The sequence below is a fragment of the Loxodonta africana genome, chromosome 6 (genome assembly GCF_030014295.1).
Source record: "Loxodonta africana isolate mLoxAfr1 chromosome 6, mLoxAfr1.hap2, whole genome shotgun sequence".
NCBI lineage: Eukaryota > Metazoa > Chordata > Mammalia > Proboscidea > Elephantidae > Loxodonta > Loxodonta africana.
Window position 1 is genome coordinate 87,470,507 of NC_087347.1, and position 26,077 is coordinate 87,496,583.

General features: G+C 42.1%; 1 protein-coding gene across 2 annotated transcripts in view; it reads left to right on the forward strand.

Moving 5' to 3' along the window:
- Nucleotides 1-8,136: 8,136 nt before the first annotated feature.
- The window catches only part of LOC100665193 (CD302 antigen), a 157,928-nt gene continuing 139,987 nt past the window's right edge, over nucleotides 8,137-26,077 (forward strand). The window contains exons 1-3 of one of the 2 annotated variants that reach the window (XM_064287097.1): nucleotides 8,137-8,316; nucleotides 16,853-17,224; nucleotides 22,961-23,131. In XM_064287097.1, coding sequence (XP_064143167.1) covers nucleotides 8,223-8,316; nucleotides 16,853-17,224; nucleotides 22,961-23,131 — 637 coding nt within the window. In that variant the 5' untranslated portion in view covers nucleotides 8,137-8,222. The remainder of the gene's footprint in view (nucleotides 8,317-16,852; nucleotides 17,225-22,960; nucleotides 23,132-26,077) is intronic. The other variant, XM_064287095.1, reaches the window with a different exon arrangement.

A 26,077-nucleotide genomic window follows, 5' to 3' on the forward strand; every position in this document is an offset into this window, starting at 1 on the left:
GAAAGAATCTACTAATTACATACATAATGGCTCTGCCAAAACATGGTGAATATGTATCACTGACCAAGAGAAAACGTATTTCTTTATTGCATTTCCCACAAATGGAAAATAATCTGTACCACCTATACTCAAGAGTATGTCCATTTGATGAAAATCTTTCCTAGAGAATTCCCACTCTTCCTCACATAAAGCACTCCAACTCGAAACTCATTACTGATCCTGGCAACACACTCCTATCAATACCAGCATCCTCTTGATCTGCAGTCCACCCTGCATCACCTCATGCTCAAACTTCACTTCTGCCTCCTATCAGAAGTATGTAACTAGCCCTAAGGAGCTCTCTTCTCTATGTGTGTGCTCTTCCCATCAATCTCAGTGGTTTACATCTCACCTGTCGAATGTTTCTCATATCCACAATTGTCCCTGAACCCTCCGAGCCTGTCTCCTCATCTACAAAGTGAGGGGGCAGAGAATGAACTACAAGATCTCTATAGGCTCTCTAATTCCACAATTGCTGGTGCACGGTTTGAATCCAGCAGGCACTCTTTGGAAACCCTATGGGACAGCTCTCCTCTGTCCTACAGGGTCACTATGAGTCAGAATTGACTCGATGGCAATGGGTTTGGTTTTTTTTTTGGCTGGTGTCTGAACATGAGGTTAAGATAATAAAATGAATAAATCAACCACATCCACCCCTCGTCCAATCTCTTGTATTAATGTTCTGTAGACATTCTTAATAAAGCATTTCCACATATGAAAATTCTACAGTTTAAATTACGTGGAAGGAGTTCATTCAAACAAGATGAATTGTTTAGTTTTGTTTTTTCATTTTTGTTTTTCAACTTGTTGAATTACAACTTTGCCTTTGCCCTTTTGGGTCTACATTCATGATTATAGTCCTCATGAGTTTACTTATGACCAGGAATAAATGTAGGTCTTTATTATTGCTGTGTAGTGGGAATTATTTAAAATTTATTCTTAGACCAAATCCTTACCTGAGCCTCATGGGTCCTCCTGACTACACCTGGGATCTTCTATGGGCATAGCCATAACTGCAGTTTAAATGCATCCCTTACTGGTACCCTTTATGCCACAATGCCTCATACAGTTGAATATGCTCTGCTTGTAGTTTTTCTTGTTCGTATCTTACTCAACTTGAAAACTGATGAATAATAGTACAATTCTCTTCATTTTAGATGCTGTCTCAGGGTACAATTCTTTTTTATGTTGAATCAGTATCAATGAAGGTCTAATCAGAAGGACAAAACCCATGCTAAATAATTCAATAGAAGAAGTTTAATACAGGGAACTAACTAGTCACAGAGGTGTTGTAAGAGCTAAAAAACAAAAAAGTGCAGATGAGGCTACCCAGAGAGTAGCTAAAAGAAGTTACTACCACCCAAGGAGTCAGAAGAATAGGGATAGGGATAGGTCCCAAAATGAGCTGAAAGGAATGACAGGAGTTGCCTGGTAGGAATTGGAACATGAAGAGTGGGGCTTCCGGGCAGGAGATGGAACCACAGAAGAGACATAGCTACTACTGGAAATTCTTCCCGAGCAGAGAGAGAATGAGAGAAGTATCCTGGGTTTTTCATCTCCCAAACCTCCATCTCTTGCCAGTGACTCCCATTGGCTGAGCCTAACCAGAAGGTGGTGTGCAAGAGAGTCTGGAAACCCTAGTTTGCAAAGCAGAGCAGGGCAGGGGCAGGGAATGGATCTAAGAGAAAAGAGGCAAATAACCTGCACAGGTACTGGAAAAGGAAACAGGACTGATGAATAAACATAGGAAAATATGTTCAACCTCACTAGTAATCAGGGAAATGCAATTTCAAACCACGATAGGATACTGTTTTATTCCCCACCAAAATTTAAAATGTCTGAAAATTCCAAGTTTTGGTGAAGATGTGTAGACAATGGGAGTGTAAACAGGAAAACACATGGTATTGGCTAGTTGACACTGAACATACCCTATGCTCCAGGCATTCCACTTCTAGGAAAACACCCTCAGGAATCTCTAGCGATATGCAACAGGTGACATGTACAGATACTAAAGGAAGCATTGGTAAAGATGGCAAAAAACTGAAAACGATTTAATTGTCCATCAACTAGAGAATAAATAAACGGTGTGTTTTATCCTTATAAAGGAGTTGGGTGGGATCAAAAAGAAAGACAAGATACTAATGCAAAGACCAGATTAGTAGCAGGTTCTTTTCCTCAGAACTTTCTACTGTCTGCTCCTTAGAGAATAAAGTCTGAAGTTTTCACTATCATATTCAAAGCCCTTCACAAAACAGCCATAACTCATCTTTCTACTGTTATTTCCACTTAGGCCCCTACCACAACCACATTCATTACACACACACACACACACACACACAGAGCAGGGCAACCACGTTGGACTCTAGACTGTCTTCTGATCCTTCTTTGCATTTTCCTGCCTCTGTTCTGTCACTATTTCTCTCCCACCAGTTCAAGTGCTACTTCCCTTGAAGCTCTGTCTGCGTCTCCCCAGTTAGAACCACTATTTGGGCCTTCATTTAAAAAAAAAAAAAAATTTGGGCCTTCATAACTGAAAGCATATTCTGTGCTGAGTGGGCATGCTTCAGTCTCTCCTAGAAGTCATCACTAAGGCTGAGAGGGCAGGGATGTGAGGCTTCATCCTCCTATGAACCCCGGGGGGTGCAGTGGTTAAGAGTTAAGAGTGGTTAAGAGTTCAGCTGCTACATGAACCAGAGACTTACATCATCCTGAGACCAGAAGAACTACATGGTGCCCGGCCACAACCAATGACTGCCCTGACAAGGAGCACAACAGAGAACCCCTGAGGGAGCAGGAAATCAGTGGGATGTAAACCCCAAATTCTCATAAAAAGACCAGACTTAATGGTCTGACTGAGACTAGAAGAATCCCGGCGGTCATGGTCCCCAAACCTTCTGTTGGCCCAGGACAGGAACCATTCCTGAAGACAACTCACCAGACATGGAAGGGACTGGACAATGGGTTGGAGAGAGATGCTGACGAAGAGTGAGCTACTTGTATCAGGGGGACACTTGAGACTATGTCAGCATCTCCTGTCTGGAGGGGAGATAGGAGGGTAGAGAGGGTTAGAAACTGGCAAAATTGTCATGAAAGGATAGGCTGGAAGGAGGGAGCAGGCTGACTCATTAGGGGGAGAGTAAGTGGGCGTATGGAGTAAGGTGTATATAAGCTTCTATGTGACAGATTGACTTGATTTGTAAACTTTCACTTAAAGCACAATAAAAATTATTTAAAAAAAAAAAAAAGAGTTCAGCTGCTGACCAATAACGTTGGCAGTTCAAATCTACCAGCCACATCTTGGAAATCCTATGGGGCAGTTCTACTCTGTCCTATAGGGTCGCTATGAGTCAGAATCCACTCAAGGGTAAGAGGTTTGTTTTGGTTTATTCCTGCTACGGTAAGTGCTCAATATATCTATTAAACTGAAAGCCCAAAGGCTGGGGAGAGGACAGATCCAGAGAAGGTTTGGGACTGTCAATGAGGCCTTGATAACTGCCTCAGGGGGAAAAAAAAAACCCATTTCCTGATGGAAGCATTTACTCTCTGAAGGGAGGGATGGATGAAGGTCATCTCTAGCACATACCATGTGCTTGGCAAATCCAGAGTTTAACAATACATGAGACATTCACTTCCAGGGAGCTTAGTTCATAAGAGGCTCTATTTACAATGGTAGCGGGGTCTACAGGGTCCATGGCGGGAGGATATATTGGACTCTCACAATCTCCGCTTCTGTGTGAAGGCTTCCACATTTCTAATGGATGGTGATGATTTAATTGTTAAGAAAAGAACTTACTTGCGGAAGTCAGTTACAACTCTTGCTTTTAATTCCTTAACGATCACAGGTCAAACTGCAGTCTGCTACTACCCCACCTTTGTTTGCACTATTAAAACACCCAAGATATTGTCAGGGACAACTGAATCCTTTGACTTGGTGTAAGCTGCCACAGTTCTTTTTGGTGCAGTGACTCTGTGTATCCCTTCCATCTTCTTCTTTTTAAATAATATTTTACGTGTTTGGTGAAGTTTACACAGCAAGTTAGGTTCCCATTTGACAATTTCCACACAAATTGTTTAGAGACTTTAGTTACATTTATCACAACGTGTCAACATTGTTTATTCACCTTCAGTGCTCTAGTTTCTCTGCCCCCTTTTCCTCTTGTCTTTGCTTTTGAGTCATTGACCTTCTGGTCTCATACCTATGATCTTTAAGTATGGCATCAATCTTAGGGGTAATATCCTTTAATTTGTATGCCACTCTACTATTTTGCTAAAAGGTGATCTTAGCAAATAGGCTCGGTTCTTGGTTTAAAGGGAAACCCTGGTGGCACAGTGGTTAAGTGCTACGGCTGCTCACCTAAAGGTCGGCAGTTCAAATCCGCCAGGCACTCCTTGGAAACTCTATGGGACAGTTCTACTCCGTCCTATAGGGTCGCTATGACTTGGAATTGACTGGATGGCGCGGAGTTTGGTTTTTTTTTTTGGTAGGTTTAAAGAGTGTCTCAGGGTGATAGTCTCAGGAAGTCCTCTGCTTTCTACTGTTTCAATTTGTCTGATTCTTTTTTTTTTTTTTTTAATTTATAAGAATTTGAGTTCTGCCCGTATTTTTCTCCCATTCTACCTAGGACCAACTATTGTGACCCTGGTAAGGACTGTCAGTGGTGGTAGCCAGGTACCATCTAGTTCTTCTGGTATCAGACTAGATGAGGTTATGGCTCATGTAGGCTTGTTTCCTCTCTGTGCTTTTGATTATCTTCTTCCTGTTTTGCTCCTGGCAAGTAGAGACCCGTAGTTGTGTCTTAGATGACTGCTCTCAAACTTTTACGACCCCAGGCACTGTTGACTTCACTAGAGTGCATATCATGATTTTTGTGAGCTATGTTATGCCAATTGACTGAGTTGTCCCATGAAACATGGTCCTAAGCCTTTAAACCCAGAAAACCAGTGTTGGATGATGTTTGTTGTGTCTGAAGAGTATCTGTATTTGTGTCTTCAACAAATATGTGTGCCTGCACCCATGTAATTGTATTTGGAGGTTTTTATACTTCTATCGGAAACTCTGGTGGTATAGTGGTTAAGTGCTACGGCTGCTAACCAAAGGGTGAGCAGTTCAAATCTCCCAGGTACTCCTTGGAAACTCTATGGGGCAGCTCTACTCTGTTCTATACGGTCGCTATGAGTTGGAATCGACTCGATGGCAACCGATGTGGTTTTTTTCAGTTTTATACTTCTATCTGTTCTCACCTGTGTACACACCTGTACCTACCTGTATACCAATTTGCCTATACATATCCATATTACTCAAACTCTTGTTTTTACTTTGGTTGTGCTGTGCTTACAACATCCATATTCAGGGCCACTTTTTCCATCACCAAAACTAACTACTAGTCTCTAGGGTATAAAACTTACTTTCTCCACCCCTCCCCCCTCCCTGCCTGGTAACCACCAATGAACATTGGTCTCTCTATATTTATCTATTATTGTCTTCTTATAAAAGGAGGATCACATAATCCTTTCACCTTCTTTTGATGACTCCTATATTGTTCAATATTTTGCCCATACAGTCCTTCAATATTGCAACTCGAGGCCTGACTTTTTTCTTCAGTTCTTTCAGCTTGAGAAATGTTGTGTTCTTTCTTTTGGTTTTCTAACTCCAGATCTTTGCACATTTCATTATATAACTTTGTCTTCCGAAGCTGCCCTTTAGAAACTTCCGTTCAGCTCTTTTACTTCATCGTTTCTTCCATTTGATTTAGCTACTCTACATTCACAAGCAAGTATCAGAGTCTCTTCTGAGATCCATTTTAGTCTTTTCTTTCCTTCCTGTCTTTTTAATGACCTCTTGCTTTCTTCATGTATGATGTCCTGGATGTTATTCTACAACTCATCTGGTCTTTGGTCATTAGTGTTTGATGCATCAAATCTAATCCTGACATGATCTAAATCTAGGTAGTATATACACAAGGTCAGGCTTTGGCTCTTTTGGACTTGTTTTAATTTTCTTCAGCTTCAACTCGAACTTGCATATGAGCAATTGCTGGTCTGTTCCTCAGATCTTGGCCTTGTGCTAACGGATGATATCGAGCTTCCCCATCATCTCTTTCCACTAATATAGTCAATTTGACTCCTGTGTATTTCATCTGGCAAGTCCACATACCAGAAATAATTGATTGATGTTCAACCATATAGCATATGATCAAGAACCGATGATAATGAAGGAAGAAGTCCAAGCTGTACTAAAGGCATTGGCAAAAAACAAGGCTCTAGGAATTGATGGAGTACCAATTCAGATGTTTCAACAAATGCACGCAGGACTGGAAGTGCTCAGTCACCTATGCCAAGAAATTTGGAAGACAGCTACATGGCCAACTGACTGGAAGAGATCCATATTTGTGCCCATTCCAAAGAAAGGTGACCCAACAGAATGCAGAAATTATCAAACAATATGATTAATATCTGCCACCAGTGCTCCAAGTAAAATTTTACTGAAAAAAATTCAAAAGTGGCTGTAACAGTACATCTGCCAGAAATTCAAGCCAGATTCAGAGAGGATGTGGAACAAGGAATACCATTGCTGATGTCAGATGAATCTTGACTGAAAGGAGAGAATGCCAGAGAGATGTTTACCTGTGTTTTATTGACTATGCAAAGGGATTTAACTGTGTGGATCGTAACAAATTATGGATAACATTGCAAAGAATAGGAATTCCAGAACACTTAATTGTGCTCATGTGGAACCTGTACGTAGAACAAGAGGCAGCCATTCAAACAGAAAAAGGAGATACTGCATGTTTTAAAATCAAGAAAGTTGTGCATCAGGGAAGGGTTGTGTTCTTTCACCATGCTTATTCAATCTGTATGCTGAGCAAATAATCCGAGAAGCCGGACTATATGAAGGATTGGAGGAAGACACATCAACAAACTGCAATATGCAGGTGACACAACCTTGCTTGCTGAAAGTGAACAGGACTTGAAGCACTTACTGATGATGATCAAAGACTACAGCCTTCAGTATGCATTACACCTCAACATAAAAGAAAACAAAAATCCTCACAACAGGACCAAAAAGTAACTTTATGATAAACAGTAAAAAATACTGAAGCTGTCAAGGATTTCATTTTACTTGGATCCACAATCAACACTTATGGAAGCAGCAGTCAAGAAATCAAAGGACTATTGTACTGGACAAATCTGTGCTGTCAAAGACTTCTTTAAAGTGTAAAAAAGCGAAGATGTCACTTAGAGGACTAAGGGGAATCTGATTCAAGCCATGGTATTTTCAATCACCTCATAAGCATGCGAAAGCTGGATAAAGAATACGGAAAACCTGAAGAAGAATCAATGCATTTGAATTAAGATATATACCAATGGAGTGCCACAAAAAGGAACAAAACTGTCATGGAAGAATTAGCCAGAATGCTCCTTAGAAGCGAGGATATCGAGATTTCGTCTCACTTACTTTGGACATGTTATCAGGAGGGAGCAGTCCTTGGAGAAGGACATCATGCTTGGCGGAGTGTCAGTGAAAAAGAGAAAGACCCCCAAATAGTTGGACTGACACAGGGGCTCAAACATAGCAGCCACTGTGAGGATGGCGCAGTACCCCCATTTCTTTCTGTTGTCTACAGGGTCGCTAGGAGCCAAAACCGACTCCGTGGCACCTAACAACAACAACAAGCTGCCACACGACGGTGTGCACTTTCCCCTATGCGGTAAGAGAGGCTGTGGTTGCCTTCTCAACAGACCTGTGGGTTGGAGGAGCCATTCCTGAGTGCGGTGCGCTAGGCAGGGGGCAACTGGCTAAACCCGCCCTCCAGGGCGATATCAAGTCCCACCAAGTGCCAGGTCTCCCAAACTTTGTTGATGAAGTGGCCGGGGTCAGGACCCCTCGGCGCAAGAGCTTGCGCGGCGCCCCGCTCGCACCCTCGGCACGCACTGCTTGCCTCCACGCCAACCCAGCGCCCTGCAGGTGCTCACAGCTCTCTGGGCTTCGGGCTCCCTCCTCCCTGGGAACTCCCCACCCGCCCCAAGGAGACGCAGATCTGATTGGCCCAAGGAATTGGGGCGGGGCCAGGGCGCCCCTGGAGGCCCCAGGCAAAGGCGCGGGCGGACTAGCCAGACTCACCGGCAGGAGTGGGTGTAGCTTGCGCCCGAGGACGGGGTCTGGCCGCTGAGGCCGGTTCAGGATGAGGACGCGCTGGGCGACTCCCCGCTGCGCGGCGGGGTTCCTCTTGCTGCTCCTCCGGTGCTTGGGCCGTGCAGAGCCCTCTGGCCCCACAGGTAACTGCGGGCGCGTCCGCCCGACAGCCGGTCCAGCGGCGCTGGCCTCAACTCTCCCAGCTCGGCCGACTTTCCGAGACGCGGGTCAGGACTGTGCTCCGGCGTCAGGTCACCGCGTGCTTTTCACGGGAGTCTGGATTCCGAAAATGAGCGGAAGGGGAGACCTGGCGGAGATGGCGCTGCACTGCCCTCGGGGGTCGGGAGAAGGGAGCGGTGGGACGCAAGTGGGCAGGGCTTTTCTGGTGCTGGAGGGACCGGAGTCCACGGTAGACGAGGCCCACAGTCTCTTCTGAAAGGCTCCCCCGCCCCTTCCTCGTCGCCTGTCCTTTAAAATGTTCCTTGCCTGGAGTATGGGGTGCCCCAGAACTCCCTACGCCCCCATCTCGTTCGTTTTCTCCCCTCCTTCGCCCCTGCGTCGGAGGTACTTCCACTCACAGCACCAAGGATGAGCAATGATTCCGCGACCTCCCAGGGCCCACCGTGCGCGTTAGAAAGGGGTCTGGTTAAGCAATCTCCGAATGTGACCAGGAGCATAACTTTGCCATGATGTCCTCACCCACCGCCTAGAGCAGCTACCTTTCCTGCTTATTAGTTTCTGAGTTTCAAACGACCGACCGAAGCTGGGACCTCCTGTCTGTCTCTGAGGAAGCAGGACCAGGAACAGACGTCCTTGCCTGTTGCTCAGGGTAGTGCCAGCCCCACCATCCCCCTTGGCAGCATTTAGGAGATTGCTTTTACTTTCTCTTTTTGCCTTTGCAAAAGGTGTGCTGAGGGCTTTGTTTCTTGGTCAGGCTGTATGATGAGTATCATGGTCTTCCCCACCAACCGCTTATGTTATCTGTATGAGGAAGCGAAATCTGGTCAAGAGAGGTGTTTTTTGTTTTCATTTTTTAAAGATTTTGTTTGTTTTGCTGTTATTGAGATTATACACAGCAAAACACACACTCGTTCAACAGCTTCTACAGATATAAATTAGTGACATTGATTACATTGTTCGAGTTGTGCAACCATTCTCACCCTCCTTTCCTGAGATGTTCCTCCCTCTACATAAATTCACTGCCCTCTAAGGTTCCAGTCTAATCTTCCAAGTTGCTGATGTCAATTTGGTCCCATAAATAGTTCATAAAAGAGCATAATGCTCAAGGCAGACATTTTTCACTAGTTAAACTATAGTTTTAGGAAGACTCCAGGGGATTTGTGTGTGTGTGTGTGTGTGTGTGGTTTTGGTGAAAGTTTACAGAGCAATTAGTTTCTCTTTAAACCGTTAATACACAAATTGTTTTGTGACATTGGTTGCCAATCCCACGATGTGTCAACACTCTCCCTTTCTCCACCCCAAGTTCCCTATTTTTATTGGTCCAGTTTTCCTGTCCCTTCCTGCCTTCTCATCTTTGCTTTTGGGGTGGCATGTCCATTAATCTTGTATACATGACTGAACTATGAAGCGCGTTGTTCATGTGTGTTATTGCTGTCTTTATAGACATGTCTAATCTTTGGCTGAAGGATGAACCTCAGGAGTGACTTCAGTACTGAGTTAAAAGGGTTTCTGGGGGCCATACTCTTGGAGTTTCTCCAGTCTCTGTCAGACCAGCAAGCCTGGTCTTTTTTGTGTGTGTGTGTGAATTTGAATTTTGTTCCACATTTTTCTCCTGCTGTGTCCCGGGCCCCTCTATGCAGGGGACATTTTTGGTTTATGGTTTAAAAATTATATCAGGACAGTAGTTTCAGGGCTTCATCCAATTTTCATGGCTCCAGAAATCTGGAGCCCGTGAGAATTTGAAGTTCTGTTTTACATTTCCCCCCTTTTTTTTAATTTTTATTTGTTGTACTGTAGGTGAAGGTTTACAGAACAAACTACTTTCCCATCAAACAGTTAGTACACACATTGTTCTATAACATTGGTTAACAATCCCACGACATGTCAACACTCTCGCTTCTCAACCCTGGGTTACCTATTAACAGCTTTCCTGTTCCCTCCTGCCTTCCAGTCCCTGCCCCAGGGCTGGCGTACCCCTTTAGTCTTGTTTTGCTCCATGGCCCTGTTGAATCTTTGGCTGAAGGGTAAACCTCAGGACTGACCTCACTACTGAGCTGAATGGGTGCCCAGGGGCCATAATCTCAGGGTTTTTCCAGTATTTGTCAGGCCTGTAAGTCTGGTCTTTCTTTTTGGGTTAGAATTTTGTTCTACATTTTTCTCCAGCTCTGTCCAGGACCCTCTACTGTGATCCCTGTCAGAGCAGTCAGTGGTGGTAGCCGGGCACCATCCTCTTGTACTGGACTCAATCTGGTGGAGGCCATGGTAGATGTGGTCCATTAGTCCTTTGGACTAATCTTTCCCTTGTATCTTTAGTTTTCTTTATTCTTCCTTGCTCCCGAAGGGGAGAGACCATTGGAATATCCTACATGGCTGCTCACAGGCTTTTAAGACCTGAGATGCTACTCACCAAAGTATAATGTAGAACATATTCTTTATTAACTATGTTATGTCAGTTGAGCTAGATATTCCCCACAGCCCTCAGCCCAGCAGTTTGGTCCCTAGGGAGTTTGGATGTGTCCTTGGAGCTTCCATGGCCTTGCCTTGTACAGGTTGTGCTGGCTTCCCCAGTATTGTGTACTGTCTTACTCTTCACCAAAGTTTCCGCTTTTCTATTGGCTATTAAGTGTTTTTCCATCTCCACCCCTCCCCTTCCTCGTAACGATCAAAGATTGTTTCTTTTTGTATGTAAACCTTTTCATGCATTTTACAGTAGTGGTCTCATACAATATTTGTCCTTTTGTGATTGACTTATTTCACTCAGCATAATGCCCTCCAGATTCATCTATGTTATGAGATGTTTCACAGATTCATTGTTCTTTATCGTTGCATAATACTCCATTGTGTATATGTACCCCAGTTTATCCATTCATCTGTTGATGGGCATCTAGGTTGTTTCCATTTTTTGCTATTGTGAACAAAGCTGCAGTGAACATGGGTGTGCATATGTCTATTCTTGTGATGACTCTTATTTTTCTAGGATATATTCCTAGGAGTGGGATTGCTGGATCATACGGTATTTCCATTTCTAGCTTTATAAGGAAGTGCCATATCGTTTTCCAAAGTGGTTGCATCATTTCCCACCTTTTGATTGGAATTCTTCTATAGAAGCTTTGATCAAAGTGTTTAGGAATGGTAGCTGGACACCATCCAGTTCTTCTGGTCTCATAGGAAAGGAGGCAGTTGTTCATGGAGGCAATAGGCACAAATTCCATATCCTTCTATTCCTGACTCTCCTTCTTTTTCTGTTGCTCCAGGCAAATAGAGACCAATTGTACTGGCTTGGATGGCCGATTGCAAGCTTTTAAGACCCCAGGCGCTACGCAATGAACAGAGGCAGTAAACAAATTATTAGGCCAATTAACTGGGGTGTCCCATGAAACCATGACCCTAAAACTCCATATCAAGAAACTATATCCCATGAGGATTTTGGTTGTACATAAGCAGCCTCAGCAACTACTCTTTGTTGTTGATGTAAATATGTCTGTCATATGGTCAAGAGAGTTTTTGAAAAATGTTGCTAAATTGCTTGTGGGTCTTAATTTTCTTTGTAACTAATCTGTTATGATCCAATTTAGGCTTTCTTCAGAGAGTGAAGGGAAGAGGTTTCTCAGAGTGTGAGTGATATCACCCTGTTTACTTCAAGGACCATTTAATGGATCCTGCTTTGAATCATTCCTCCCCATTCTTCTCTGACATTCTAGGTGTTAGGAACTGCCAAAAAATCGATTAATAATGCAGTCCTTTATTGCTGTGAGAATTCTATGTTGCCTGCCCTGCAACTCCCTAAGGAAAATTTCTCTGCAGCAACTAAATAAAGTAAAAATATACTAAACTTTCAATCACTAACCTCTTTGATTCCTCCTACACTTACTTTAGCCCTGTTCTGTGTCCCCACAGAATTCAAGTTTTCCTTTATTTTTGCAGTCTCTACAGTCATTGTGCTTTCCACCCACCCAAAGCAAGAGCACTTGGCTTAACTACTTTCTCCCTGCAGTAGGTTCCCGCAAGTATTTGTTTTCCTGTATCCTTTCTCAACCTAAGCAGCTCCGGTCAACCTTCTCTCACCCTGAGACTAAATTTGTGGCCTTATTAGGGGATACATCGGAATTTTGAAACCTCAGCCATTTTGATTGCTTGTTTGGCAGTGTGTCAGCTTCCTGATGCTGTTGATGGCATGTAAGCAGCTAGGCTTGTGCAAGTGGGCTCCATTGCCCAGTAGCAGAAGGAGAACCTCTGTGTCCTTGGGGAGATGCCAATTGCTTAGTTTCCTTTTTACCTGCTTCTTGGAGAGGTAACAGCTTGAAGTAAATCAATCCTTCAGGGACTCCTGAGGTATCTGCCAGCCCACACCAACCAATCTGTATCCCATGACTTTCTGGCTCCCAGGCAACTGCCATGGACCCAGGCACCACTTCAGGGCCTGTTATTCAACTAGCAAACCCCAACTTCTGATTCTCTCCTACTGCATTCATCCACTCTGCACGCACAGTAGAGACTCCACAAAGTGCCTGCAGCGTGAGTTGTGGAAGTTCCCCTGAAACTATAAATGCTGTAAGCTTCATTCTCTTGCCTTGCCAAGCCATTTCACTCTCCATTTGTCTGTGGCTTATAAAATGTCGATATCCAGCTTCTTTCAGAATGTGCAAAGCTCTTTGGCTTACAACTTATCAGAAAAGGGTTGTGCAGTGATCAGACAATCAGATAACACCGAGAGAAATAGTTTTCCTTTGAGGGTTGTGGAAATACTAAAAATTCACTTTCAATTTATGATAATGCTTTTTAGCCATTTCCTTTTTATATAAAATGAAACATACAAAAAGTGCTATTAGGGGTAATGAAGCTTTTTTTTTTTTTTTTAATCAACCTCTGCCTTTTAGATTTGTCCTAATACTGCATTTGAAGGTAACAGTTAAAATTCCATTTAGGATCAGCGTGAGGTTGTAAAGTGAACAAGATGTGACATAAATCTATCAATAATGTTTTATAAATTGCTCTGTAATTGCATTTTCAGAGTGTAATACATTTCTAAAATATTTTCAGTATCTAATAGCAGATTTTCTAGATATGGAATTATTTTACACTTCCTCGGTTCTTCTTATCTCTCTTCTACGTATCATCCCAAAAGGATCACAAGACTCAGGCGGAGTGAACAGCTCCTGCTAAGGGTGAAGAAGGAGATGAGAAAACATGAAGGTGCACAGTACTCTCCCTAACTGGCGTATTATGTGTGAATGGTTATGTATTATGTGTGAAGGCTAATAACAAGTTTCCTTAAATCATATCAATGATTAATACCCTTGCTAAGTGACTACTATAGGTGTTAAACATTGGTTTTGCGTATTTGGTTCAAATATATGTTTAGACTGAGAGCAGGTATCTACCTTCAGAGATGTTAGCAATTCGGTAATTGCTCCTCGGTGCTACTCCATACCTCTCCTATAGTGTTTCAAAGTTCATAAGAGTTTGTTAAGTCCACAGATGTCCCAGAAGTAAAACATGTGTAGTAAATGGGAAAGGGTAAATTTTTTTTTTTACTTTCCAAAGAATATTTATAAAGCAGCACCGTCACCTAAGTGCACATGTCCGATACAAGTAAGATTAGAATGATGTGAAATGGCAGTAGCATGACATAATAAGGTTGTGGACATCTGATCAAGAATAGTATGAGTCAAACTCAGCAAAGACTAGCAAAGCCCTCAAGGCTAGGGAAGCCATTGTCTTATGGAACCGTAAGATGTTACCACTAGAAATGGCTTTCCATATCTTCTGTCTCACAGCTTTCATCTTACGTTTGAAGAAACGAGGGCCCTGGGTTGGTTAGTGACCTGCCAAGTTCTCCTGGTTGACTGGTAGCAGATGTTGGTCTTCACCCTGGGACCCCTAACTCCTTATTCCCCTGCTCTTTCCACTGGACTGCACTGGATTCCGAGAAGGAAACTTGAAAACTCTAGAACTCTAAGATGCAAAGGGAGGCAAAACTGCAGCTTTCTCAGTTCACCTGCTTCGGGTTAAGGGACACAGAGCACAGTGCCCAGAGAGAGGCCAGTGAGAGTACAGGGCGGGAGAGAGGAAGGTTCTGGCAATGGTGGCGGCCACCCATTCTCCTGTAGGAGCAAGTTTTTTTTTTTTTTTCTATTGTAATTCCTGATACTTTGGAACACAAGATTCATTTTGGAGAGGTGGGAGAATATAGTTTGGGAAAGAGGTAGATTAAGGACCTGGATGGCTATTGACTATGTGAGAGAAGGGTGTTAGAGAAAATGTGAGTGGTACTCTTTAATATAGAGATTTGAAAACAGAAATAACTTTAAGCCTTAAAGGATTTTTTTTTTTTATTGTTCTTATTGTTTCTGTAGCTGGTATTTAAAGAAAAAAAAAATTGTGTCGGGAGTCCAAACTCTAGTTGGATTTAATTTTATTCTTATTATTTACATGGTGAAATTCCCCTGAAGTCATCATTCCCCAGTATGAGAATTTTGAACTCTGAAAACCCATGAACCATGACTAGAAAAGGCATCTGGCGTTGGTAAAACCAGTGATTGTGAAACTGGTATCAAAATACAGGTACCTTTTCGGGGACCAAAATTTTACGGTCGCTCTACTTAACTCCTTGGTTCATTGACAGTGGTTGTTTAAGCTTGTCTAAAATATTCCAGCTTCACCCTCAACATGTTCTGTGCTATAATTATCTAAAAAAAAAAATTTTTTTTTTTTTTATAAAAAAACTGACTAAATTGTTCAACTGTAGTCTGTTTTAAGGAGTTCCAGGGTGGTACAAACTGGTAAGCACTCAACTATTAAATGAAAGGTGGGTGGTTTGAACCCACCCAGAGGTCCATTCTGAAAGGCCACAGCCCAAAACCAAAAAAAAACAAAACAAAACAAAAAAAACCCATTGCCGTCTAGTTGATTCTGGCTCATAGTGACCCTATAGGACAGAGTAGAACTGGCCCATAGAGTTTCCAAGGAGCGCCTGGTGAATTCAAACTGCCTACCTTCTGGTTAGCACTTAACCACTATGTCACCAGGGTTTCCTGAAAACCCTGTGGAACAGTTTTACTCTGCTTGCGTGGGCTTGCCATGAGCCACAATCAACTTGGCTGGCAACTAACAGCAAGAGTCTGTTGTAAAAGTTGTGAATCTTGCTACAGAAGTTCAGGTGTGGAAGGAAAACAATGCATTGCTTTATTTTTATGAAACCAAACTAAATTTGATTCCGAGCTCCCAGTCCACCAAGTCCGCAGAACTTCCCTTTTTGTGATCACTGGAGTCTTCCCCAGCTCATGGAAAGATGCAGGTCTTTAGTAAAACATTCAGGGAGTAGCTCCCTTTAGTCTTTCACACACACTCGTTATTTCCTATAGTCTTCCAGAGTTCGTAAGAGGTTGTTAAGTCCGTGGGTGTCCCAGAAGTAAAATATGTATAGTAAATGGAAAAGAGTAATCTCCCGGGCTGTTGAATCCAGTCGCTCAGGTGATTCCTGAAGCTCAGGGTCCCGTCTCCCTAGGTGATCCACACAGTCAGTCCCGCCCACCCCACCTTCCCTAGGTACTGTCACCTTTCTGGAGGTGCTTCTGTGGAGCTGGCAATACATCCTTCCTACTCTCAGAACCCAGACCTCCATTTCCTCTCACCCCTTTACACCACTCTTCTACTTCTGCTCTCACAGAAGGCTCCCCATCTCCTCTGAGATACCTCAGTGAGCTTAGCTTCCACCAAAGGTCTGGGATGGGGTTGGGGGGGTAAGGGGGGTGGGGTATGGAGTGGAGGGGGAAAGGCTGTCTTTGAGCAAATTCTCCTTCTGCCTTGCTGCACTAACTTCCCCTGAGGCAGAGGAGCAGAACAGAGGACTGGCTACATGCTTCAGCCAGGGGCAGGGAACAGACCCAAAAACCCAAACCCAGTGCCGTCGAGTCGGTTCCGACTCATAGCAACCTTGCAGACAGTGAGAGCCAAATACACATTCATCATGTCATACTTTATCCTGCTGCAGAGGCCAAAGTGTGAGCAAGTCAGGGTTGTGGTCACAAACGGCTCAGCTTATTTTTCATTGACCACAGACCACCTGTCTAAGGAATATGAAAACTTAAGGAGCTTCTCTCATGGAATTACAATAGCAAATACACGTACTGTTCTAAGTGCTTTATATGTATTAGCTCACTTAATCTTCACAGTAACTGTATGAAGTAGGTACTGTTATTTTCCTTATTTTACCCATAGAGAAAACTGAGGCACAAAGTGATTAAATAACTTGGCCTGGTCACATGGTTAAGAAGTAGCAGAGGCAGCATTTGAACCAGATGGTCCATTTCTGAAGCCTCTGTCCTCAGGCCACGACTGTCCTTTTTTTTACCTTTGTGTAGTACATGGCAGGTTATAAAGTACTGAGAGTAGGAACAAGCCAGTGGCCCTCAGACTCTCCTCAGAAAGCAAGGACCAAGACACATTGATCATATAATTCAGAATCCTGAAATATCTTCCTTGACTGTCTTCACCCAGGTAATGACCCATTCACCATCGTCAATGCCAACACGGGCAAGTGCATCAAGCCACTGAATGACTGGATTGTAGCAAAGGACTGTCAGAAAACCGGGGACATGTTGTGGAAATGGGTGTCCCAGCATCGGCTCTTTCATTTGCAATCCCAGAAGTGCCTCGGCCTAAATATTACCAAACCATTGGATTCCTTGAGAATGTTTACCTGTGACTCGACTGCCATGCTGTGGTGGAAGTGTGAGCACAACTCTCTGCATGGTGCTGCACAGTACAGGCTGACTCTGAAGGATGGACATGCAATAGCAAGTGCAAATTCATCTGATGTCTGGATGAAAGGAGGCACAGAGGAGAGCCTTTGTGACCAACCTTATCATGGTGAGTATTCGAGATGATCTGACTTATTTACTGTTGTGCTTGTTAAATGTGGTTTTGGGCAAGCACAACTGAGTAAAAATAAAGGTATACACTGGTGAGGGAAGTGAGCTAGCATTCAGCTCCAGTCGCTGAGCAGTTACTTTGACCTACATTCTTAGCACATCCCTCTGAGGTCGGTGGTATTTGCCCCCTTTTTACAGGTAAGGCTGGGAGATGTTAAGCGCCTTGCCAGAGGTCACACAACCATTTTGTGGTAAAACTCAGATTTGAAATCTAGGAGATGCCTGAGCCTGTGTATTTACTATGATTCCAATCTGAACTCGAGGAAAGACAACTTTAGACTACCAGGAACTCTTTCATACAGGATGAAAGTCAAATACTCTGGTAAAATAGAGCTTGTTCTAAGTAAAAAAAAAAAAAAAAGAAGGAAGAAAAAGAAAAAAATATATTTTTCTTTGCCTATTTTTTTTTATACATTAAAAAAATTTTTTATTGTGGTAAAATATATGTAACAAAATGTTTGCCGTTTTAAGTGTACAATTCAGTAACATTAATTGCACTCACCTTATTGTGCAACCATTACCACTATCCATTTCCAAAAGCTTTTCATCACCCCGAACAGAAGCTCAGTGTCCCTTAAGCAAAAACTCTCCATTCCATCTTCCTCCAGCCCAATAACCACGGGTAAATTTTGGTCTCTATGCATTTGACTGTTCTAGATATTTCATATGAGTGGGATTATGTATTTGTCCTTTTATATCTGACTTATTTCACTCAACATAATGTTTTCAAGGTTGATCTATGTCGTGGCATGAATCAGAACTTTATTTCTTTCTATAACTTGGTATAGTTCATTATATGGCTGTGCCATATTTTGTTTATTTATACATCTGTTGATGGACACTTGAGTTGTTTCTACCTTTTGGCTATTGTAAATAGTGCTGCAAAGAACCTTGGTGCACGTGTTTCCTTGCCTACAGATTTTGATATCATGGAAAAATTTTAATAGCCTCATCTTGGTGTACTTATTTATTTTTATTTTTGGCATGACTATCACACTTTGATGTTTGTGTTTGTGATTCTGCATTTTAAGGGTGGACTTCTTAATTGCATCCAAAAATAAGTATATGAATATTGCCTTGGGGGCACTGATCGTGAACTTTGCTCTTACTATCAGGACTCGATTACAATAAGTTTCCAAGTTTAAAAAAAATGAGATTGCTTTCTTAAACCATTAAATGTAACTAGCTATCACCAAACAAATATTTTTCATTATGCTGTTCTAAATTACATCAAATGTTGATAGATATCATTTCTTATATGTTTTATTATCTCACCCTTGCCTTTCTTTAGAAATTTATACAACTTTGAAGAGGTTTTCCTTTTCTTTTGAAGTTTATTTAAGTTAAATTTGGTCTCAGACTCAGGATGGCAGCTTTTCTCCCACTCTTCCCATTACCTGTATGAGTTTTTCTCTTGGGGGAGCTTCTTTCCAGTTCCCAGAGAAGATAAACAGCTGCTAAGGAGAATGTCAAGTTCTGTTGTTATGGGGAGATATTAGAGAATTCGAGATGGGGTTTTCTTTCTCTTCAATCCCCCACCTTTGAGGAGTTGAGCAATTCTGTTTCTGCTAATTGGCTTCCTCTTAAACTCACAAAACAATTGCCTTTTGGATACTATTTAAAAATTTAAATTTTGTGCTACGAAGAAAGCCTTTCTGTAATGGCAACTAAGGGAAGACATGGAACCAAACTGAGAACAAAATGCTTTTTGAACTAAATTTAACTTGTTTCATTGGATTCGTTCAGGGGTCAGAAAGGGAAATTTTCTCGGCAGGGCTCTTTCGGTCTTCTGCCCCCCCAATTCTTTTGAGGGGTATACTTGTAATCTTCTCAAAACTCCCTCAGTCTCCAAAGTGTCAGCATTTTAATGTAACCAGTTTTTTATATCGTGTACCTTATTTTATGCATTTATCATGTTCTTCTGAGACGAGGTCCGTGGGCTTCACGTGGCTGCCAAAGTGACCAACAGTGCAAAGAAGATTAAGAACCCTCCTGAGATACTATCCCATGCGGAGCTAAACAGTACCACCACCAAGAACTCACAGCATAAAGTGTTTCCTGACCTTGCCAAATACAATATTTGGAACACTAAATTCAGAAAAAGTACATATAGTTCTGATGAGTCAAGACATACCTCAGGTTTTAATTAGCACAGAGGCCATACTTGGTATTACAGAAATGAAAAGTTTTAGAAAAGAACTTAGGGTTCCACAAGGAGTAGTAATTGTGCCCAGGGACTCTCCTTTTCATTGTTGTAATATGGGAAGAGAAATTGGTCATGAGCTATTGGGACGTTTTGGTGTGGTTAAAAACAAACCGTGAGTAATAAAGAGGATCCTTATAAAATGTAAGGCCAACATATTCTTTTTCAGAGACACTCTGTTCAAAGCCATTTATGGGAAAATAAAACCAGTTTTCCTTAAAAGATTGTGTACAAATAAACTAAAAAAGCCAAAGCTGCTGCCATTGACTCAATTCCGACTGATAGTGACCCTATAGGACTGTCCGATAGAGTTTCCAAGGAGCACGTAATGAATTTGAACTGCTGACCTTTTGTTTAGCAGCCCTAGCTCTTAACCACTATGCTACCAGGGTTTCCCAAATAAAAGCACCTAGATTATTCTTAGCTTTTGCTGCACTGCTGCTTAATACATTCAAAACTGTTAAGCCTTACGCTTCAGTTAAATGAACACTTGAGAATAGTAGAGGATGTAGATCAAAACTGTCTTAAGCATATTTTTAAGCAGGGCCTCAAACCGGTCCTGCTCAGTTCAGTCATAGCCAACAAAGCGAAACCTGAACTAACCCAAATTTTTAAGATGTGGATGCGGTGGAACAATAAGCAGAATGGGAAAAATTACAGGTTGAAGCCCTGCTAGAAACTTAATCTTCCTCTTAGAAAACAAGGGCAGCATGCGTGTTGCATAGCAACCAAATCTCTTGACCAGCAGAGTCAGAAACAGTGGTATCCTGCTCAAAAATGCTGGCCTACTGCTCTGCTTTGAATGTCCACACCATTTTGAATGTGCATAGCTCTCCTCAGCCCTGGCAATAATCCCATTTCCCACATCAGGCTCCTGAAAAGGCTTACTACACCTCTTCCAAGTCTCCCATTCCAGGGCTTTGAGCCACAATTTTTCCTGGTCCACTTCACCCAGATTTTAAAAATTCAGCTCTGTTCTGGTTTTGTTTCATCAACCATGACTGAACTGGTTTGAAGTGATTTGAAGCCCTGCTTTTAAGCAAATCCCTGAGACATTTTGAGGGACCCTAAAGACCTGATAAAGGGTAATGAAATCTGATTACTATGCTTTACATAATAGCTATTGTTTGATCTGATCATTACCAAGGTTTTAAACAGTTAGCTGTTCTGTAAAAACACCTTTCCAAATGAACTGTTACCAACGTAAGTATTAAGTACATCCTCCAGCATTTCCAGACATATTTGAGGTTGGAATTTTTTTTTTTCAGTCCTTTTCTTGTACCAGAGGAAATTATTAAAGGAAAGCTAAATTTGCTACCTCACTGGCCACCAGCTGGTCCTATGACTGTCCAGCCAAAGCCAGTTCTTCTTTCATAACCTGAATTACCATCCCTTTTCCCTCTCTACTCGTGAGAAAAATATGGCAGTCTGCTTCTGTAGATTTACAGCCTTGGAAACCCTATGGGGCAATTCTACTCTGTCTACAGTGTCACTGTGAGTCAGATTTGACTTGACAACAGTAGATTTGGTTTGGTTTGATTTTCCCTCTCCAAAGGAGCTCTGGTGGCACGGTGATTATTTGTTCCACTGGTAGCTGAATGGTCAGAGGTTTGAACCCACCAGCTGCTCCATGGAGGAAGATGCAGCAGCCTGCTTCCGTAAAGATTACAGCCTTGGAAACCCTATGGGGTACCTCTACGCTGTCCTGTAGGGTGGCTATGAGTCAGAAGTCAACTCATTTGCAATGGGTTAGGGTTGCCTTTCCAAGAACTCTTTCAGATGCCCAGCAGCTCTTCCTCTCATGTCTTGAAAACCCACAGTCCTAATTCTACCACCCGTCTCTGAACAATGGGGCTATCTGTCCACCTCTCTAACTCCACAGGTAGTTCCGCCTTCAGTGATTCCAAGGTATTTTACCTTCAGTGATTCCAAGGTATTTTTCTAGCCCTATCGTTACTGTTAGGGCAGTGGTGTTTCAGTGGTAGAATTATCACCTCCCATGTGGAAGACCTGGGTTCACTTCCCAGCCAGTGCACTTCAAGTGTAGCCACCACGTACCTGTCTGTCATTGAAGGCTTGTGTGTTGCTACCAGGACTTTGAACCAGTTTGCTCTGGTTCAAACCCCTGCTGATAATTTGCATTTCTAACAAATTCCCAGGTGATGCTAATGCTGCTGATTTTTTAAAAAATAGTTTAGCAGATTTTATTTCCACAAACATTTAAAGATTGTTTTCAAATGTAATCAGCTATACTCTTCATAAATCTAATACATCTATTTTATAACATCTTAAAAGGTAGAAGAATAGCAGTTAATAAAGAGTTGATCAGCAAACTTACATTAAAACAGATTACAGCAGACTACATGGATGTATTTTTTATTTCTCTGGTTTTGTTCTTCTAATTTTTTTTTTTTTTAATTTTCCATATTTCTTCCCAGGAATACAATTTACATGTCAAACTTAAAGTCAGAGTTATCTTTTCTGGACCAGCTGAGGCTGCAGATTACCGAGGAGGATATTCTGGCTTTTACAGTTACATTTTATCCGTTACAATAAAACTGTTCAATTTATTGGCTCTGCACCAATCACATAGATTTTATTTATTTTTTGACCCCAGTCAGTCCTCCCCATGTAATGTTTGTTTTGAGTCTTTTATTTTTACAGCATAGCCTGGTTAGGGACCAGTTCCTAGAGCCACTAGTAGAGCATTCTTATCCATAAGAATCACCTGGGGATCTTGTTAAACTGTAGATTCTTATTTAGCATCTCTGGGGTGGAAAGACAAATTCTCAGCAGTGCTTCGAACCAGTTCGGTCTGGTTGGAACCCCTGGTTGCTGTGATGCTGAACAGGTTTCAGTGAAGCTTCCAGACTAAGATGGGCTAGGAAGAAAGGCCTGGCAACCTACTTGTGAAAATCATCCTGTGAAAACTGTATGGATCACAGAGTCTGATCCTGTTGTACATGGGTCACCATGAGGCAGGGGCCAACTCAGTGGCAGCCAACAACAACAACTCTTACTAAAAAAGATAGATTGTAAATTTAACTTTAGTCAGGGCCCTAAAGGAGTGAGTGAATCCTTACTTGATCACGCTAAGATCTATTAGCTCATATATCACACAACAATAAATGAAGCTTTACAAGGATGATCTTTTTGAATTCTCATGAACAGCCCTATGGCGTAGATACTATATTATTTTCAATTTGTAAATGCAGAAACTAAGGCAAATAGAGGTTACAGAGCTTGCCTACAGCCACACAGTTGGTCAATGAGGGGCTCAGGATTCAAGTCCAGATCTGAGCAATCAGCTTCCATGCTCCTAATTACCCCATTACAGAACCTACCTAGATATTGTAATCATGTAAGTAAAAACAACAATCTTTCTTTAAAAACTGTTTTAGAAATTAACTAACTAAAGCAGATTATCCAGTTTTTAATTCCTCTTTCCTCTACTTTCTCCCCAACCCACAGAGATGTATACCAGAGATGGGAACTCATATGGAAGGCCTTGTGAATTTCCATTCTTAATTAATGGCACGTGGCACCATGAGTGCATTGTTGATGAAAATCATAGTGGTCCATGGTGTGCAACCACCTTAAATTATGAATATGATCAAAAGTGGGGCATCTGCTTAAAACCAGGTATGTATGGGTTGCCTAATTTTACATATAGAAAGAAGAAGATACCATTTATTTGAGGCAAAAAGAAGAAGGAAGTGTACAAGATGACTCAAAAATGACCTTGAGAAGTATTTATATTTTGGGAAGGCACAGAGAGAAATGTGTGTAGCTTTGAGTTTGCTTTCAAAAGTAGGTTGGGAAAGAAAATCAAGATGGGATGGAGTCATGAAAAACAAAGAAGGAGGGAGTGTTCTATGACATAAATACCTCACAAAGGGAGGAGAAGTGAAAAAGGCATGGGCAGTTAAGAAATTGCTGCTGACCTTTAATATTTCATGGAACAATTCCAGAAGACTAGCAGTAGTGGAATCTGGGTGCTAGTGGACTGATGCATGAAGAGAAGAGGAGAGTAATCCTCTTAAGTTTCATGGAGAGGTAAAGGAGAGAACAAGGTGGTAGTTTGTGGAGGAGATAGGTTGAAGAAACACTTTTAGGAATATGAGACTTAGGTGTGTTTACAGCCTGAAGAGCAGGAGAGAGAAGAGACAGATATCCCTGGCCCTGTCAAAATTGGTGATGTTGTTCCCTCTGCCATTCCTATATGTTGGACAGAACACTTTTCTAGTTGCTTCTTATTTGAAGAAAACTATTCAGGGTGTGCTAAAGAATTCACTGTTGTAGGCTTATGGAACAAAACAACACTAAAGGGGCACACCAGCCCTGGGGCAGGGACTGGAAGGCAGGAGGGAACAGGAAAACTGGTAATAGGGAACCCAGGATTGAAAAAGGAGAGTGTTGACATGTTGTGGGATTGTTAACAAATGTCACAGAACAATGTGTGTACTAACTGTTTGATGAGAAACTGGTTCTGTAAACCTTCATCTGAAGTACAGTAAAAAAATAAAATAAGAATTTGCTGTTCTTTAGAAAGAGAGCGAGAGATCAAAGCAGCAGTTATATCACCGTTTAGTATACAACTGAGACATTTATTCTCTAATTAGGTGAATTACAGGGAGCATAGTACTTGGCATGTGATAAGTGCTCAAGAAATATTTTTTGAAGGGCAGTGGGTTCAATGGGTTGGGAGAATCTATAGCAAAGAGGAAAGGAAAGAGTTTGAGACCTAAGTACTTATAGTTAATACTTACAGGGCTCTGTCATGTGTTAGATACTGTTCTAAGAACTCAACATACTTTAACACATTCAATCCTAACAGCAACCCTGTATCTACCCTGTAAAACCCATTGCTATCGAGTCGATTCCAACTCATAGCAACTCTGTAGGACAGAGTAGAACTGCCCCATTGTTTCCAAAAAGCAGCTGGTGAATTTGAAGTGCCAACCTCTTTGTTAACAGCCGTAGCGCTTAACCACTATGCCACCAGGGTTTCCACCCTATAAGATAGGTACATTACTTATCCCCATTTTACAGATGAGGGAAGTGAGGCACCAAGGGGTTAAATTACTTGCCTAAGGTCACACAGCTACTAGATAGCAGAGCCAGGTTTCAAACCCAGGAAATACGGCTTTGAAATCCTTGCTCCAAACTGCTGTACTATCTTTCCTCAAGTAGCCAACCCAGGGTTGTTAGTAATGCTGATTTCTCATTAAAGAAAGTTGAGCTTCAAAATGGCAAGTTCTAAGCAACTCAATTGGTTATATTGACCCAAAGTTTCTCAAACATCAGGGTGGAACAGAATCACTTGGAGAATTTCTTAGATCACACATTGCTGGGCACCCCCCTCCAGAGACTGAGTTAGTAGATTTGGGGCAGGGCCCAAGAATTTGCATTTTAATGAGCTTCCAGGTGCCAAGGATGCTGGTCATCTGGGAAGCACTTAGGTAAAGACTTTCCAATACTTGGAAGCTACTTAAAGATAGCAAGCTGTATTTCAGCTGTAATTGATAACCAGACCAACGCCAAACCCACTTCTGTTGAGACAATTCTGACTCATAGCGACCCTATAGGACAGCGCAGAACTGCCCCACAGGGTTTCCAAAGAGTGGCTGGCGGATTCGAACTGCCAACCTTTTGGTTAGCAGCTGAGTTCTTAACCACTGGCCCTGATAACCAGCAGAGTTTAATTACCAAAAAAACCCACGCTGCCCTTGAATGAATTCTGCCTCATAGTGACCCTATAAGGCAGAGTAGAACTGCCCCCATAGGGTTTCCAAGGCTGTAAATCTTTACGGAAGTAGAGTGCCTCATCGATCTCTGTGGAATGGCTGGTGGATTCGAACTGCTGACCTTTCAGTTAGCAGGTGAGCATTTTAATCACTGCACCACCAAGACTCCAGAGTTTAACCAGATATTAATTCCATTTAAATCTCACTATCATTCAGAATAGAAATTTTGGATATGGAAGGGACCTTAGAGGTTATTCAATGAAACCCCTCATTTCTCACGTGAGAAGCAGCAGGCCCAGCACCGATGAAATGACCTGCTCTGGTCACACCACCTTCCTGTGGAGCTGGTAGAGAATTCAGGATTCCTGATCCTCATGACCCTGTGTATTTACCCCAGTCTACCTTGCTGCCTAATGACCGAAAACCAGATGATTTGTGGGATGACATTAAGGACACCATACATTAAGAAAGCAAAAGGTCATTAAAAAGACAGGAAAGAAAGAAAAGACCAAAATGGATGTCAGAAGAGACTCTGAAATTTGCTCCTAAACATAGAGTAGCTAAAGCAAATGGAAGAGATGACAAAGAAAAGAGCTGAACAGAAGATTTCAAAGGTCAGCTCGAGAAGACAAAGTCAAATATTGTAATGAAATATGCAAGTATCTAGAGTTAGAAAGCCAAAAGGGAAGAACATGCTCAGCATTTCTGAATCTGAAAGAAATGAAGAAAAAATTCAAGCCTCAATTTGTAATGTTAAAAGAGTCTAAGGGCAAAATATTGGATGACACGGGAAACCTCAAAAGAAGATGGAAGGAATACACAGAGTCACTGTATGAAAAAC